Source organism: Fundulus heteroclitus, chromosome 2, assembly GCF_011125445.2.
Source record: "Fundulus heteroclitus isolate FHET01 chromosome 2, MU-UCD_Fhet_4.1, whole genome shotgun sequence".
In the NCBI taxonomy this organism is placed as follows: Eukaryota; Metazoa; Chordata; class Actinopteri; order Cyprinodontiformes; family Fundulidae; genus Fundulus; species Fundulus heteroclitus.
In genome coordinates this window covers 7,763,920-7,782,688 of record NC_046362.1, presented here as the reverse complement: position 1 = coordinate 7,782,688, position 18,769 = coordinate 7,763,920, and the positions used below count along the sequence as shown (strand labels likewise).

The 18,769-nt window shown below is 42.0% G+C and overlaps 1 protein-coding gene across 14 annotated transcripts in view; it reads right to left on the bottom strand.

The window, feature by feature from the left end:
- Positions 1-2,069: 2,069 nt before the first annotated feature.
- Positions 2,070-18,769, bottom strand: part of ppip5k1b (diphosphoinositol pentakisphosphate kinase 1b) — a 75,232-nt gene continuing 58,532 nt past the window's right edge. For 8 of the 14 annotated variants that reach the window (XM_036146917.1, XM_036146916.1, XM_036146920.1 and 5 more), the window contains 4 exons: positions 14,209-14,364; positions 8,000-8,137; positions 7,292-7,396; positions 2,070-4,676 (listed from right to left, as the gene is read on the bottom strand). In XM_036146917.1, coding sequence (XP_036002810.1) covers positions 4,579-4,676; positions 7,292-7,396; positions 8,000-8,137; positions 14,209-14,364 — 497 coding nt within the window. In that variant the 3' untranslated portion in view covers positions 2,070-4,578. Of the gene's footprint in view, positions 4,677-7,291; positions 7,397-7,999; positions 8,138-14,208; positions 14,365-18,156; positions 18,299-18,769 lie in introns of those variants that run through there. The other 6 variants (XM_036146937.1, XM_036146946.1, XM_036146977.1 and 3 more) reach the window with 2 other exon arrangements.

The window sequence follows — 18,769 nt, the reverse complement described above, 5'->3', positions numbered from 1 at the left end:
CTGTGACCCTGCAATAGTGGAGTTATAGAATAGATGAAAAAGAAAGTTTTAGCTTTATAACAACAGGTTGAGATCCTGTGTGAGAAGTCTGAAAGGAACTGGTTCAGAGATGAGAGAAAAAGAAAATCGCTGTTTGCTCCTTTAGTTGACTCTGCTGACGGTTAAAGGAGGACATGTCTGGCATTTTTGTGTCCCACTTTATCCATCAGTTTCAGTCAAAATGCCATTTTATAAAACTCCCTGTCTTGGAAAAATCTGGTGTTTCTTAACCATTTAACAATGGTAGTTTAAAGCAGCTGAAAGGATAAAGTTTAGCACTTAGATATTGTACTCTCAAGAGAGAAGAATTTCTCCAATCTGATCATAAAATTCTGAAAGTGCCCAAAATAAAAAACAAACAAAAGTCCTCGTCTTGCTTTGACGCGTTAATAATTTCTGGAAGGTAGCAAAAAAAAAAACAAAACAAACAAACCCCTTGTGATAAACTAGTCAGACAACCATGTGATGATCGACAGTTCCCACAGCATTATGCTGCCATCACCTTGCTTTACTCTGATTTAGGGTGTCAATTTTTCCACTTATACACCTTGTTCATTTTTGCATGACTACTTTTTACAAGCACAAAATATTTTTCTGCTTCGTTAATATGATTTGGAAATTGGTGAAAGCTCATGCCCTTAATTGCGTCTTTATTGGTAACGTGTTTGTTCGCCCTGGGACACCGGCCCTGCCAGTGTTTCTCGAATATAATCAGCTTTTGATAAGCCTCTTAAAACCTATTCTGCATTAACAAAGTGTTCTTCACCCTGGTGAGAGATGACTGCTGCTTGATTAGGCCATTCAAGGCTACCTGCTGGAAAACAGCAGCCATCTTGTTAAGGGAGTGAATTATAGAGGCTACGGCGCTAAATCGCCGGTGCCGAACTCAGAGGGACCGAATGGACAAACTCGTGTTTGTCCGCGCGTCGGTGTGGGAGGTAGAGTCTCGTCTCCCAGACAGAATGACACGTCGGGTTCGTGGCTTCCGGCGAGTCGTCTCTCCGTTCAGCCAGCCTGCCTCAGGAGGAGTCAATTAGATGTGGGGGTGTCCCCATGGCAACGCATAGGAGCAACAGGGGAAGGCATGAGTCATCACTCTTAAAGGAGATTTAGAGAGGAGGAGGAGGAAGAGGAGGAGTGGGGAAGAGGTGAGCGGGCTGAGGCAAGATGTAGGAGGGCCACTCAGTTTTTGTGAGACACAAAAGGTGGGAGGAAGCAAAAACTAAAATCTGAAGTCAAATGAGGAGAATATGGGGGGGGGGGGAGTTTGAGAGGATCAGACCAATGGAGAAAGCAACAAAGAGTAAACCAGAGAGAAAAGGGACAAAGATGTGTAACGAGGAAAGCTGACAGAGTGGGGGGGGGGGGGGGGGGGGTGAAAAGTCTGGAGTGTTTTGAGCGTGGTTCAGGCATACCTTTTTATGACCGCAGCGACTGAGCCGTGACGCAAGCCCTTGCAAGAGCACCCAAGTAGATGGGAGCCGTTCCATTAGAGCCTTTTCTGGCTAACGTCACGACTTAAAGTTGATGTGGGCAGCTAAAGGTAGCCTGTGGAGCTCAACGTGTCATTTTAGGCTGAGTGCAGATGGTCCAGAACGTTCTGGACCATCTGCAGAGGTTTCACAGCACAGGCTAGGAGTCCAGATAGGAGGCCGTTGCAGTAGTCGAGGTGGAGGATAACTGTAGACTGCATCTGGAGCAGAGTAGCATGCTGGGTTAGGTCAGGCCTGCTTTCTCTTATGTTTCAGTGTGAAGCAGCACGGCTGAGGGATCTTTAAAGGTCAGCTGGTCATCAATCATGACCGCCAAAGGTCTAGCTGCCTCTGATAGGTGTTCAGCCTGGATGCAGATGCTGTGGTGGGATTAGAAATGGGAGGACGGAGCGGTGACTGTGTGCTGGTGGAGGAGGACTTCTTCATAGAGCAATAACGGGTTGATGTGTCTGGACTCTGGACCACTGGCAAAGGTCCAGAACCTAACAGAAACGTTAATATTTGGTCTGCTGCACCGTGGATGACACAAACAGACGCTTTACTGTTTGATTGACATATTTATTATCAACATTATTTCCTCGCTCCATCACAATCAGACCGCAACATTTTGGGACAGATTTAGCGATTTATACAGCGTCACCCTGCTTCTCTGAAGCAGATCACACCTAGACACACACGGATCTTTGGCCAACATAACTGAGCTACCTGACAATAAAACTCACAAATAGGCAAAAATTAACACAAATTTAAAGCACGTCATGATTAAAAAAATAATCTCACTCTACAGCAGATTTTTCTTATTTTTTATTTTTTTTTTTGGAAGGGGGAGGGGGTCAGTTCATTTTCAGTCCAGACAAACAGGGACGGTTCTTCTAACCTAAAGCTTTGTAGGTGAGCGGGATGCAGCCCAGCTCACCTGCAAACGAAGACTGGTCCGAGTAAAACCGAAGCCGTCTTCATTCACTAGGACGCAAAAGTGCAAAACTAGAGATTAAAGTAAGCTATTTTACTCCTTTTCTATTTAGGCAACACTTTTGCCCTCCTGTGTGCGCAGGTTTGACACGTCAGTGTCAAACTACCGTTCTCCAGCAAACCCTTACACGTCTAACCAGCAGGGTACAGAGACGGCTGATTAGAAAACGGCTGACCTGCTGCTCCCGTTTATAAGGTGACCGAAGGAGCTGGACCTGACCGGTTTATTGGACAGGCCCCTTCTGCTAGGCAGGGGCCCGCAACCCGTTCTAACAGTATAATCCTGACAATAAAGGCACATAAATTGCAAACCAAAATGCTCATCTTATTGCTTTCATGTAAAAGCCACACTTGTTTCTACTGAGGCTAAAATTATGCAACATACAGATTATTAGATTTTAATTTCTAAAATGTTATTCTGATACACAGACTAGGGAAAGGCGAACAGGGAAAGCGGTAGAACTACTGTACCTCATACGGCAGAGAAAACCCTTCTTTCGGCCAGCTGATGTGCAGTGTGCAGCAACAGGTTGGGGAGGAGGAGCGCTGGTTATGTCTACAATACACATTTTATTTATGCTGACCTGATATAACTTCTAAGACCCCATAGAACTGGGTTTCACCTGACAAGGATTACCGCTTCGCTGCAGCTCTGCAGCTCTACTTCCTGTTAGACGACCAGACAAAAAACTCAGTAAGATATAAGATCCTGACTTAAATCTTTACCAGCGGAAAATAACTGAATCTGAACTGACCCCCAGTCCAGCAAAATGCTGAGAAACTTATTTGGATTGCTTCTTTACCTGAGCGTGATTAGAAACCAGCAATGTAAAATGTTTAAAGTCATAAAAATGTTGTTTTGATTTGGCAGGACAGCAGATAAAGGCAGCTTTACAGCAAAAAAGCTAATCCTAATTTTAATATTTTCCTAATCTAGTGGTTTCCTCCTTCAGCTCCAACACGACACCGTTTTCTGACCAACAAACGCGTTCTGTTAATGAATCTCAAGTCTTTTAAAAGGCACAATTACATAAACTTGCTTCCGTTAAACAGCAGATAAACACAGATTGATCAGCCTGGCATGATTATTACAGAGGAAACCTGCGTCTGAAAACAACAAAACCTCTGAAAACTGACGCCTCTTTGGTCGATATGAAGAAACTGCTAACCACACACAGAACGAAAAACATTTGTCGGATTGGATCAGGAGAAAATAATTACCAGCAGCCTTTCAATGGGGGCTGAATGCTGCTGGATGTTTACACAATAACCTCAGATTGGCTTTCAGTCTAAAGCTTTGAGACACAAACCTGGTTATGTTTTCCACCTTCATTGAAAAGAAATAAAATTTAAGGGATGATTAAGAGGGAAAGGTTGGCCATAATGTCAGAACACAGGTTGAAACTCCGGCAGCAAATGGGCTCATTCTGGCTCAGGAAGTGGAGGCGGGCAGCAACTGTTCAGCTGGATTGTAAAGTCAGGAAAGTCAGAACAACTGCAAAGAGGCCAATGTGACACATTGATGTGTTGACAGAACAACGTTCATGTGGAGCAACGCCACTTTAGCACAAACTATGTGTAAACTGCAGGTTCATCGTCTGTGGTTCTGGTCTCTGTACCGGGGAAAGCTGAACAGCAGGAGGTTCCCTCAACATCCAGTCTCTGGGGAAACTCTTTACTGACGGTACAGACAGAATAACAAAAAAAGGTTTGAAAGCATTTTAGCTTGAAATAACACGATGGGTAAATTTGGAGTGAAAAAAAAAAAGCAGAAAAAGAGGTAAGCAGGCACTTGATGCGGCGGGACTGAAAGGCACGGGGTCTGAAAGCTGCTCTGATGCGCGCAGGACGTCTTCCAGCGTAGTCAGCACAAAACCAGCCTGTTTGTGTCTCCTTGTGCAGCAGAGAAGGTGCAGTGAGATGAGTCCATTTTACTGGAGGCAGGGCGTGGTCTTCTCTCCACAGTCAGACTCTCCTACAGAAGGGTAAATGTGAGGCGGCGAACGCAGCGATGTCCTTCACATGGTCTCAGAAGAGCCGCCGTTGCCTTGTGGCCCCTCAGAGAGAGGCGGTCCTACTCGCTGAAGCTGAAGTTCAGGCCGATCCCCGAGCTGTCTGTGGTCGGGGACGAGGGGCCCGCACTGGACACGGCGCTGGACGGGATGCTGCCATCTTCTCCGGAGAAAGGAAGAAAAAAGACTTTTCAAACTACAGAAATGTACAAATGTATTAAAAAAAGCAGACATATTTTCTGGGGTGGTTGTATTCAGTCTCTTTAAAAACCAAAGTCACCCACTTCCAAGTTTGATAGATCAGAACAGGTTCTGAAATGGTTTAAAACTAACCTTAAATGTAGAACAAACACCAGATTTTTTCGCACTGTCATTATTTTAAAAACAACAACAACAAAAAAACGAATTAAGCACGCATGGAAAAGCTATGATAGCTTAACAACTAAGAGTACAGATGACGCTTCTATTGGACTCAAGAGGGCAATCAGGTGCTGCCAGTTAGACAGATAGCTAGCTCATCATCGCCATCAGTGCGAGAAGTGCTATAAAAGCACGAGGCGGCTGGTACAGCTGTGTTTTAACAGTCCAGAAGCAGAAAGACATTAATAGGACATCAAAGAAGAAACTGCTGCTGCCCATCGAGTTGGGAAGGCTGTTAAGACCCTTTCCTAACCATCTATAAACACCATCATTATAAAGAAAGATGTGAAAAAAGAAAAAAAAAAAAGAGCTCCATCTCAGACTATCAACATTTTACGTCAAAGCTGGCAATCCTTAACTTAATGACAGGAGAACCAGGAAAAGACTGAACAAGTTCTGGCTGATCTGTAAGGGTTGTTAGGAAGAGCTGCACCTGGATGAAACAACACTGGACTGGGGAACAGCCTCCTTCTGACAGATGAGACCAAAGTAGAGATGTTTGGTATGAACAACACTGTGGACGTCAGCCCAAACACCTCACTGTCAAGTATAGTGGTGGAGGAGCTAATTCAGCCATTTGATTCAGATGTGATGGATCAGGGATACATCTGAAACCTCCAGGATACCGGACCTTGTGGACTGGAGTTCTACGTCGATACCTTTGCCAAGAAATACTCTCATCACTCTCCACACAAAGCCATAAGCTGGATGTTTCTTGTTTATGTTCTGATAAATGCAAACCGGGCAGAAACTAAGGAGGGACCCTGGTATAAAAACTGGAGATCCATAGCAGCACCACCTCGTTTCTATGAAAGTTGAGATTTTTCCTATAAACAGGGTGAGGGGCTGCACAGATTCAGCCACAGCCACAGCGGTGTCTGATAAGAGCATTATACACAACCAGCAAAGCTATTTCCATCTAATTTTGGCTAAGATAACCAGACAATGGGCTGGTAGCAGGTAAAATCAGCCGATGAATAAAGCAGAGTACCACACTAGCTGTTAGACTGTCTCCACGCGGCTCTGTACCCTGTTGAGAATAAAGCCGACACTGAGCTGATACAGCAGCCCAGATCTGACTGAGTTTCCACGAGACTAATGAGCCCGGGACAAAAGAAGACCAAAGGCTTTTCTGAGCGATACAAGCAGAGACTGAAAGGAGAGGGAGTCAATAAAGCAGAAAGATGCTTCATGAATCAATCAAGCAGATGAGCCCCACCAACAGCAAGCAGGACAAAGCATCCTAACAGGAGAGGAAGAAGAGGAAAACAAAGTGAGTCAGCACTGTAAGAGGTGGACCGGGTTGTTTAAAGGGTTGTGTTGCTCTTTCTAAGTCCTATTTAAAGGCAGCGCCCCCTACTGATGGTGCTTCCTCAGAGGGCTCTGCCACACAAACACCAACAAAGCTGCTGGACGGCTTGTTTCTCAGGTCAGGAAGCATTTTTTCCCCCCGTTGGACAAAGCTAAGCTCAGATTGTGAGAGTGCAGGCTGGTCAGAGAGCTTTGGTTTAGTTTTCCTTTCAAACAGAAAAGAACGACTACAGCAAAGGTTTCCATAATGTGGACATTTCTGGATCTGTAGGCCTGGACTTTGACTAGGCCATTCTAGGCCTTGTATTATTGCTTGGCCTGTTAGTTTGGCCTCAGAGTCGCCCTCCCAGCAGTCTCGTGTCTCACAGGCTCACTCCCAACATTTCTCTATCCAGTTCCCTCTATACCCCCTCACCCCCGCTACGCTGACCAGCTTCGAGGCTCTTTTTGAATAACAGGACCACAGCATGATGCCGCCACCATGTCTCACTGTGGGAACTGTGTGTTCAGAGTGATGAGGTGCTGGTTTAATGCCAGCATTTTGCGCGTAGGCCAAAAAGTTCAGATAAGGTGTTATTTTGGGTGCAGAACATTCTTCTACACGTTTGCATACATATGTTACAAACTAGCTCTGTGAGATGTTAGAAGCTTAGGATAGCATCTCATAACCAAACCCTGACCCATCTGGTGTTCTCCTTGGTCTCCATGATGCTACTTGTGCACTAATACTTTACAATAGCTGTCTAGAAGTGATTATAGAACAGCTACATTTATGCTGAGATTAAGCCCTTTTTAGCAATTAGGAGACTTCTTGGCTGCACTGGGTTTTATTTCTGAGTATGAGAGTAAAGGGGGCCAAATAATATTTTCCAGATTTTATTTGTATAAAAAATGTTAAGGATTATGTATCACTTTGTGTTATTCATTTACTCTAGATGGGAGCATGCCTAATCTCCTAAAAACTCCACTGTGCAGACATTTATCAGCAGGGACCCGAAAACGTTGACTTGCTAATTACAATATTCCTCTAAATGTAAGACTTACGCCACAGCGGCTGTCCCGATGGTCGGAGAGACGCCTCTGATCCAGAGGAGGACAGAGGCGGCTGAGGGCTGTACAGAGACGTCTGACTCTGAGAGTCAAACAAACCTGAAACACAAAAATCCCGCTGAGGTTCTGTACGCTGGCTTTTCAACAGGACATAAACTTAGAACAGAATATTGTGGCAGACGGATGTGGATCATAACGTCGTGGGCTGAATTAGACTGAGATGAATTGAAGTATGTGAACTTTGGATAGCAGGAAAAGCTGCTCACTCTCCATCTTGAGACAACTGAACTGAGAGTAAAACTAGAAAGAAACGCAGGAATAGTTTCCACTACTCAGCTGACTGCTAACCCGGTCAATTAGTTAAGGCAGTTTTAATAGAAAGATGAGATGCTACTGAAACCGTTTCATGCTTAAAATGGCTTATAAAACTGATGCAGTTCCTAAATGACTTTTGATCAAGTATTTGTTGTTTCAGAAAAAGGAAACGGAACGTTGTCTCACCCTGTCAGACTCTTAGTAGATCTGACAATAAGAGATTTGTCCTCATCTACAAGTCAACGTCACAACGTCATCCGGTTGATCATAAAATTGGGTTTATGATGCTTTCTCAACATCACATATTAAAATATGTTCTCTAAAAGTGTGAGACCTTCACCAAATGTCTCCCCAGCTCAGTAATCAGCGAGCGCTGAATCAACCTACCTGCCATGGTTTTGGCCTGGGCCTCTGCGCTGCTCTCGCACACCTTGCTGAGAAACTCCTCCACCTGCTTCAGGGAGAGAGAGTTGTGCAGCGTCTCCAGTGGGTAGATAGAGGGCACCATGGAGCAGCCTTCAAATCCTGCGGTTCAAACAGGACAGAGAGAGAGAGAGAGACGCTTCACTGTACCAGTTCACTGGGTGCAGGGGGAGCAGAGGCGACAGCAACGCACTCTGCGCAAACTGGTTCTTCCTTAGGTAGCTGCTTAATGATTTAGTGCCAATCCAAAACAAAAGGAACAAACTACAGCGAGACAAGACAGGCTTTTAGGTTTTAGTCGAAGCCACACAGCAACAAGATTATCAACGCCTGGCAGTTAATCAGAGCCACGCTTCAAAAAAACCTGCAGGAGAAACGAGTGAGTTTTTCTCTCTGCGGTTAATAGGAAAGCACGATCATCAAAGGGATCGTTTTGTTGTGCGTATGCAGCGTTGTATCCTCTCTGAACGGACAGCTACGTCTGAATGTACTTTAACGGTAATGATCGGAAAATAAACGAGGGTTCACCGGTCCAGCATGATAATATGGTACAGCAATAGTTGGGATTTATTTATTTTTTATTAAGTCTGCTTCTGGGGAACATGCCGGTTATTAGACAGTAGAAACTGTTACCTTCGCTACAGCGCTGCTGCTGTCAGATACCAGGCATAACCCAGTTAAGCTGCTGCTGTCGCTTAAGGCCAGCAGGGCGGCCATGATGGCGGCCGGCATCTCACACAGAATACACAGGAAGAAACCTGGAATTTGTAGTTATGTTTATGAACGACGGACCTTTAAAAATTCCTAGGAAATGTCAAAGTAATTAAAATGTAATTAAAAAGGCTGATTTATTCTTCAGAACTGAAAAGAACTGAGAAGTGTGCAAATACTAATCCTACAGACGTAATGACCTTCCTGCATCTTTGGTCTTTGTTGGGAACTGCAGGGCAAATGCAAATTAATTGCAAAATTAATCAAGCCAACCCTCCGTTAAGACTACACCATGACAATACTGGAAAAAATATAGCGACATGACTGGCAGACTAAAACTTGTTGAGTCTATCCCAAACAACATAAGCCTCCTCCCTGCCCCCACCTTTGAATGGTGCAGATCAGCAGGAACACCACCACCACAGGTAGACCAAAATGCTAAACCAATAAAAAAAAATAGCTAAAACAATGTGAAATGTGACACTGCTGTAACAACGTGTGCTGTCCAGACTGCACAGCAAACAGTTTCCACCCATCACTTCAGGTCCCTGCACTCTTAAAAGCTTCAGAGGAGCAGGGTTCTTAGTACTTTTACTAAGCCGGTTAAATTAACAGCTTTCTCTGAGAATTACATGCAGCTAAAACCTTTTCAGGGCTATGCAGACAATTATAAAAAGGGAAAAAAATATCTGTAAATGTGTTTTCCTTTTCAACTTCACTCACTAATTCATAAACATTAAGCGTTTCTGGAGTTTGTTGACATCAGCACTAGTTCCCAATTGCTGTGAGTCAATTTGACAGTATTTGTTGTTTTCGTTCACAAAAACAAAGCATTTAGTGTCCATGTCCTTAATCCGTTCTGATTCACTGCCTCTGTAATTAAGCATTACCATAAATTATACAGACAAAATAGATGAAAATGTTCATAGTTCACATAAGATTTAATTGCACATAACATCTGTTCATTTTGGTTCTGATCTCCATCTGGGCCAGCTGACACTTTGAGGAGATCCAATCTCTGATCAAGACAAAATTACTGAGTCACCTCCTACTAATAGCTTCATTTCCTGACATTAGACTGTGAGTTGAATATAGAAAGTTACTTAATGGGTCAGTTATCAAAGCTGGTAGGAAACTGTGTCTGGCCAGTGCTTTAAAGAAACAGCCCTCCAGTAGGTATCTGCAAAGAATGGCAGTAATTGTCCTAAGTCGACACCAGCTTCAGAAATGATTCACAGAGAACCACCAAATAAAAGCCCTTTAAAATGACAGATGATACTGACCCAATGTTTTCCACAGACACATTAACATCTGCCAGCTGGCCAGGAAGTCTAGTGAATCCTGGGGGAGCTGCAGTGTACTGTCATGATCCCTTCTTAAGGTCCTAATTAGTGCCACTAATGCCAGACAATACTGACCAAAAAGACATCAATGCTGAACAAATATGTCTTTCTCCCGACTGGTCAGCTTGAAGAAAAAAACTACATCCATTCAAAACAAGCCTAAAGCTAAGCTGAGGAAGGGTTTGATTCTCATTTGATGAGCATGCAGGTAGCTTTAGCATTTCTTACGTTTGGTGAAGGCATCAAAATGAATTTTTCAAAGACCTGCTATTTTCAAAAACAGCCAGCAGACATCCAATAAAATGTAAGAAGGGACTACATTTAACAAGATTAAAGGGCTCACAGTGAATTAATTTCTGTCTACGTTATTGACTAATCAAGTCAATAACGCTTTAAACACTTTCAATGGAAAAAGTGAAGCCATTATCTCGGTACATAGCTTACATTCCTCCTCAGCTATTTCTACTTCTTTTGTCTTCAAGCTATTTTTGGTAATTCTGTTCAGACACACGTTTTGTTATACTGGGTGAAATAGTCCTCCCATCCTGATAGTAGTCAACACATTATGCATTCAGAAAAAGGAACAAAATAAATAAATGATCAGACCTCTGTGAGAGCTGCAGACCTGCAAAAAACTCTGACCAATCCCTGCAATTCGGTCCGAATGGAAAGAACCAATAAGATGCCTTCATGTCTCGTTCTGCCCACACCCCACTTTGTCCCTCCTCCTCCCCGTGAACACTCATCACGTTTCACCATTGCTGGAAATATTCTGCACAACCCTCTCCAGAAATACCATGTTAGCAGGAGAAGAAGGGAAAAGAGGAGAAGAGCAAGTTTACTTACAGGTGAATCAGACAATAGGTAGTTTGGTTGAGGTCCAAAATGCGCTCAAATGGCTGAGTCGGCTCTCCTCTGGCTTGCTGAGTTCTGTTGTCAGAAGCACGTTCAAGCTTGGGGTTCAAATAGAGCATTGACAGGAGGGAGAGGAGGGGTGGAGCTTAGAAGAGGTGGCACTTTTAAGTCTTGCTAGCTCTCTAACAGTACCAACTATAGCTTTAAGTAGAAAACTCAAGAATGTTGACGAAGTTAAAGGGATCCAAGATTAGTTTAAATCAGACGCAACAGGACTTTCACTCAGTTCTTTCTGAAAACATTTTCAACACCTATCTAGGAGTCTTTGTCAGTTCTGGTGGCTCACATTTGAGCAACCTGCAGGTGGTGCACTGCTGTTTTTAAGCACCTGGAGGCCCATCCTCCTAGGCACATTCTCAGTCAGATGCAAATCAATGACCCACCCATCACTGTCCTGGGTTGCTAGAAGCTATTGCTTGGTGTGAGTGGAGTACTTTGTCACCTGAATCATGACGAGACTGCTGATGTAATCTCTTCAGAACGTGTTGGAGGACCGAGCTGTAAACAATGGGGAGGTGGAAGCTCAATCCTCCACCTCTGTTTAAATCCTGTGAGCCCTCTTTCAAACCATCTGTTCTCCCTGTCCAAAATCTGAACATCATTGTCATCAAAAGAGTGCCCTTTAGTTCTTGAGGTGCAAGTGGACTGCTGAATCTTGCCCTGAGATGCTGGCCCTCCTGTGCCATGTGTTTAAGTAGCTGTTGTCTAGTTTCTCTGATGTAGGAGTCTGAGCAGTCCTCGCTGCATTGACCCGCAAACACACCACCGCTCAGCTGTGGTTTGGCTGTTCTGTCTTTGGGATGAACCAGTTTTTGTCTGACAGTGCTACTAGGTTTGAAATTTACTGGTATGTTGTGTTTGGAGAAAATTCTTCAGAGTTTCTCAGAAACTCTTGACACATGGGGAACGACAATGTTCCTGCATGTCTCCGTTCTCCCCTCTGTGTTCAATGTTGTGTTGTTTCTTCTGCCAGCTTCATTAGCTGATTTGAAAAAAAAAAAAAGGCCAGTTTGGGTAACCACAAGCTTGCAGTGATTTCCTGATGTGCTTGTGTTGTTTTTGTTTCTCCTCTGTGGCAGAGAGAATGCTGTCATGTAACCCAGAGTTTTGATAACAGAGAGCTTGTGCTCATCACCAGTGGGTCACAATGGGTGACACTGGGGAGCCCACGGCACACCCATGTTTCTGTCGGTAAAAGTTGTCTTGGAGGATGGGCCTCCATGTCCTTAAAAACCACAGCTCGCCAACTGCAGGTTGCTCAAAAGCGAGCCAACAGAACTGACAAAGACTCATGGATAAGTGTCGAAAGGTTTTCAGAAAGAACTCAGCAAAAGTCCCGTTGCCTCCAATTTAAGCATGTTTGCTGTTACGATGACCCTGATAACTGAGAATTTGCACAGGCACGTTGAAGTTGTTATAAGCTCAGCTGACAGTGAAAAGGCATCTACAATTCTGCTAGAATTTATCATTCAACTGGAGCCCTTTTTAATATATTACCGTCTTTCCTGCAAAGGTTTATCTCTACATGACTGCATTGAAGGTGCTCTTCATCATTCATTTTCACAAAAGAAATATACCAAGGAAAATCCCGCATGCAGCACCTGTTTTGCATATTGGTGCTGTTATTAGAGCTGCTAAATCACTGCGAGTGGCAAGGTCAGCTCTTGTAACGAAGGTTTCTAAACTTTTCATTTCCAATTTTGTTACATCATCAGATAATGAGTCCCACAGTAGGCTCGCAGCAGCGTTGCTAAGCAACAAGTATGGTTTTAGTACTATGTCAACTGCTACGGTGGCTTATTAAGTACAAAAAGTATTTTTTCTTCTCTGTAGTTTGAATCTCAGTCTCAGCTCGGAGGAAACACACCCTGGTACATTTAAAGTGAACTAAATGTGTCTGATGTGAAAATACCTTTAGAGTAGGGCTGTACGACTTTGCCAAAAATCTAAATTGAGATATATTTCAACCATAATTGCGATTTAATTTAGACTTTTCTCTGTATTAACTACAAGCATCAAAAATGGCTTGTAGATAAAGATTTTTGTAAACAAGGACTATTTAAAACAAGAAATGTAACTTTTTTATTAATCAGAATATTCTTATTCAAGAGAATAGCTTGTTGAGTTGGACATCAATCCTTGTTGAACATAAAGTGCAACCAAAAAACAAGTCTATGTAATAAACAGTTTGACCGGTACTTAATTGCTATGGTGAGATTCCTGAAAGTTTCTGGTAAAAAAAGTATGATTATATAAACTCTAAAACAAATAATGAAATTAGATTATGTCACTGCTGCAGCTCCCTTCCCTTCCATGTGGAGGCAAACCCACTTTAAACATATTACTGACACCTGAAGGTGGTGTCCGGTCCATTAATTGTTACATAGCCAAACAATATCAGACCTCTGCGAGTTAGGAATTGCGTCTTTTAAAATTGCGAGTATATTGCAAATGCGATTAATTGTCCAGCCCTACCTTAAAACTGAGACCTATTGTCTCTTCGATGTCATCTACTTAGATTAATATTTAAGTTTTAATATTTATAGTTTTTCACAGCTGGAAATATTTTCGAACACTCATGCTATGGTAACAAGTGATTTAAAACTATTGCTGGGAAGGATTGATTGGCATTGCTTTCTAGAAAACTACTATTTAGCTAAAAATTGTAGACCGAACTATGTGCTGTATTCAGATTTTAAGCATACATTTGCTGTTCAGGGATTAGTCGATACTACTGTGTTTCAAATAAGTCACACCATGTTGTACATGTTTGTTTTATATTTTTGTATGAAATCATTTATCATGGTACTTTTACACAAATAGGTTGTGGTAGATTTTTCTAATCCCATTTATTTTGATAATTTTTATTTGCTTATTCTTTATATGAATCTAACAATTAAAATGTATATGTGAAAATGTACGGTTTGCTAAATGCACAGAGGAAACCAATGCTGCAATCATTGGCCGACATGCAAGCATTTTAACGCTTTGGACATGGAATGGAGCATCGTGCAGGGGCACCGATATAAAAACCAGTCAAACAATACAGGGAAAAATAACAGACAGGAAACCAAGCCATGAAAATCAAAGTAGGAAACTACTGCTGATGCAAAGCTCAGAGGGCATCGACAGCATCCATCTTTTTCCTGTACCAGTTCCAAGGCACAAGATGGGAAAACGTGCGCGTGGGCTACAGAGGCTGACCGTGGAGACACTCTGAGAGCTCCTGAGCACACATCAGCTGGGTCCTGAGGAGGTGGAGGTGGTAGGGGCAGTGGTGCAGGTGATAGGAGAAGGACCTATCCAGGGCAACGGGGTCAAACCCTTGCAGCGCCAGCTCAGCGAGTTCATCTGAGGGCTCTGAGGGACGAGAGGCAGAGGACAGAGAGAGGAGGAAGATGACAGCACAGTGGAGCAGGACGAGGAACAGGAGGAGCGATAGGAGCTGTGACACAAAAAGCTAAGACCAGTACGTCTTAACTGCAAACAGGAAAACATGATTTTAAAAAAACAAAGCTCTTCAACACAGGTCGAGTGACACAAACTCAGGATTCTGAGCCCATTAATGCAGAGAAATATGCCGGAAAAAAAAGACAGATTTCTCCTGTCTTTAGTATTTTTTTCCAGATAATCAAGCAACTAATCTCAGACCAAGATAACAGAGCTGTCAGCTGATGATTTCCTTTATTAGGATGGAAGAAAGCTATCCACACCACAGCAGTCTCAGCTCTTTCACGGCCTCTAACAGGCTGGCTGTTTTAACGTTTCTCTATTTAGCTCCCATCTATATCCTCTCAACCCTGCTACGCTGATCAGCTTTGCTGTTCTTTCCCCACAGCATAATGCTGCCACCACCATCTCTCCTTGTGGAAATCGTGTGTTCAGAGTGAAGTGGATTTGATTTCCTGCCAGCATTTTGCAAGCAGGCCAAAAAATTCAGATTAGGTATTATTTTGGACACAAAACCTTCTTCTATGTTGCCCAACACGGCCTATTTAAGGGTTTTCTTGAATCCACAGGTCAGGTGGTAATCAGGCCTGGGTTCGGGTAAGGTTGGTTGGGACAGCTATTATCCCTTACCACATGATATAATCATTTGAAAAAGGAATTTTGCATTTAATCCCAAATTAACGTCCGTTTGATGATCAAAGAATTTAAGTTTGGCAAAGGTTCAAGAAAGCTTTGAGGTGACAGATACATTTTACAGGACTTCCACTTCAGAGTTTAGACAACAGATAATCTGGATAATCTTTTAACAAGTTAAAAGATGGCAAAAGCTGTTAATAATTTAGACTGCATGGATATGAAAATGAAAGAATAAAAAAATGTCTTTCACATAATATTTATTTAATCTTTCAATTAGTGACATGATGACAAATGATGACATGTTTATAGTCCACCAGCTTTGACAACTGGTCAACTGAGTTCAAGCTAAAAACAGAAAAGGTTTGTTTGTGGTTGAATCCTCTTTGCTCCACACATCGGCTAATTGGCCCATGGTGCTTGATGTTCGTTTTCTGGTTGTTGTTTTTTTTTTGCTTCTTGTTAACATTCAACTAAAACATATTTTAAATTTACCCTTTTTATGTCGCAAATAAAAGACTGAGTAAAGACAGCTTCTTTAAAAACATATTTAAACAGAAATGGGTCTATAAAAGACTAGATTACGATCCTAAATGGTAGGGATTCTGTTGTTTTTATTTCTGACTTTCCTGATCAACAAAGACCCGTTCACTCAGCATATTTTACCGAAGCAGCCTGCCAGGAGCAAGAACAATAAGATCTCCAACAAGCACAGCATCATTGTGGCTGATGTTGATAAATCTGAATCTGATCACATGCTGGGTTTAAATATCTAACATAGTGGTATTTGGCTCAATATTAGAACAAAAAGCTAAAAGATAAGCGTAATCTTTTGGCGTCACATCTTTATTAACATATTGCAGAAGTCAATCATGTGGCCTAAAACAAAAACAACCTCATTACAGCCTACCGTTGATGATACCAGTGATATTTGAACAAACTAGTTTTGCTTTAACAAGTTTTTTTATATTTAAGACATTTTTTGTCAGCCCTGAACTCCGAGGTGAAGCCGATGACATTCTTGCAACCGATTATAATGAGTCAATGAAGATAAAACTGACCAGCAAACCTTAACAAAACAATGAACAAATTATGAAGACCTGATATTGAATGCCTCGCTGGTTTATGAATCAACGTCTACTTTAAATGGAGAACAAATCATAAATCATATCATTTATAGCCAGCTGACCAAAACAAGGTGTAATCCTTAAATCCCACTCGGCACACCAGAAACTGGTGCAAATAAATAAAATAATTTTCATGCATTTCAGACCCTAGTTTACCACAATCTCTACAGTAAATATCATCACTTTACAGCTAACACCCAACATGTGATGCAAACACCCACAAACCAATGGCCAATGGGAAATCCCTAAATAAAGCATCCATGTTACTGGACTGCAAACAGTATCGCTGGAGAAAACAACTCTTTGTTCAACAACTTGTAATTTAAGGAGTTGTGATTTCACATAAATTCCTTCAATAGAAAAGTGAATATTCTTTGCTACAAAAGAGGTAATCTGAAGTGTAGTCAGTCAACCACACATGCCAGTGAAGGCACAGTGAGAAACAAAAAGGAACTTCTGTGGTTAAAAGTGTGACTCCCCCTGTTGTGTACCTGCTTTTTTTGTTATTGGGATGATATCATGGGAGATTAACGCATCGTATTACTACATTTGTGACCTTCTCCTGCACAGTTTAGTCATGGCATAAGCCAAGCTGCCACAGATATTTTTGAAACATCTAAAAAATGTTAGTCAACATGGAGGGCCACAGATCTACACCATATTTACAGCACGTGTTACACGACTCAACACAACTGTGACTGAAATATCACAGCAATGACCCAGTAATACCTTTAGTTAATCCTTCGCTACACTATGGAGAAGCTTCGCTCATCTTGAAATGCAAGACTCTAGAAACTGAACATGAGCCTGACTGAATTACCTATTCTGATTCATTTGGCTGACTATCAGCCAACTTGGGGGCACAAACAACTGAAACTTCTTCTGTAGACAATCTGCTGATCCATAAAGTGTAACTCCCCCCAAAATCAACTTTCTTTGCAGATAAACTGTATAAACTGGGCCTAAGGGTGCTACTTTAGCATTATAGTGTTTTACAATTTTTTAAATTTTTACCTGAACGTGTTTAGTTCTACAATATTTGTCTTAAACCCGTCTTAGTGCTGCCCTCCTGCGGTTGAATGGTGGCAATTGCAGTTGAATTTTCCTACTGGTTCGAATGGTACATGCTTTCGACACCATAGCCCTAAATTTGGGGGGGTGGGAGGGGTGAAAAATCCTCCACCTCAAAAGATAGTTCATGACATGACCACCAGATGTCTCCCTAGTCAATCTATGTTTCAACAAGTCACTTTCCCTCATCCTGACCATAGCAGCAAAGAGCGCTGCTTAAAATTCCTACCACTCGTGTCTCTTGGAGCTGCCCACTTAGGTGGCATTTTATCAAAACGTGTCTGGGTGTTGGGTTGAGCCTTTACATTAGGGTAAATTACACTTTAAATATGTAAACAAAACAAAAAACACACACACAAAATGAGAAAGTGACATTCTGTGGCGTCTCTCTGTGGAGCTTTGTGATCTCACTAATCAGTGGAACAGAATCGTTCTTTATAGTGAAATATTGTAAAAAAGACAGATTCCATTACCAATAAAAATCTGTTATAAACATTTGTGTCTATATATCCAAGTCTGCCAGAAAACTGGATGTCTGAAATTGCAGTGCGCATGCCCAACACGCTCTCAGCAGACAGCTGTGGGGCACAAATACTATGGCTCCGATCAAAAATACTGGAATTGCATGTTACGTTTACGTCCTGCAGGATAGTGTGCGACCATCTAGTGTTGGTTGGTCTTGCTAGCTCATTGATGTGAATATTTTCTGTTCAATAAAAGAACATTATAAGTTAGCCTTTATTTGTAATTTTCTCTATGAACATGTAATTACATTTAGCTTATATAAAAGGGAATTTCTAGTGTGTTGGTTTATGCCAATTTATCTGTTTAATTAAAAATTTATCAAAGTCAGGTTGTATGCATTACAAAAAAATGAGTTGCTGCTAATAGGTGTTGAGTTTTTGTGCCCCACTTAACTTATCCCAGAGACGCAACTCGTGATATTATATTAAAAGTAAGGTACCTTGTCCTGATGCAGCAGAAGGCACACCATTGATCCCAATACACATGGCCTATTCAGAACATCATAAGTGATGGATCAAAGATGTGACAGAGCTACATTTTCCATAAAATCTACTTTACCCTTACTTTTCAACAACCGTAGCATGCGTACTGTCATACAAGATAAAACAGGAAACAGCAGCCTTTGTAAAGTACAAATGACTTAAAAATAACAAATAAAAAGTTTGAGTGAGTATAAATTATGATGTGCACACAGATGATCTATGTACGGAAAATATATCCAAGGAAGAAGATATATTCCAGAAAAAGAACAATTTGTGAGGTAACGGCAGAATCAGGGAGGTAAATTAACCTGATACAGGCAGAGCAGGTGGTGTTAGCGGTGCAGGCTGAAAACAACACAAGGCTCATCAAACACCGAGGCTGTGTGGTGAAAGAGAAACTCGGATGGAAAAAAAAAAAAAAAAAACTTTCATTTGATGTCATTAACGCAGCCAAATCTCCACATCCCCAAAGGTGTT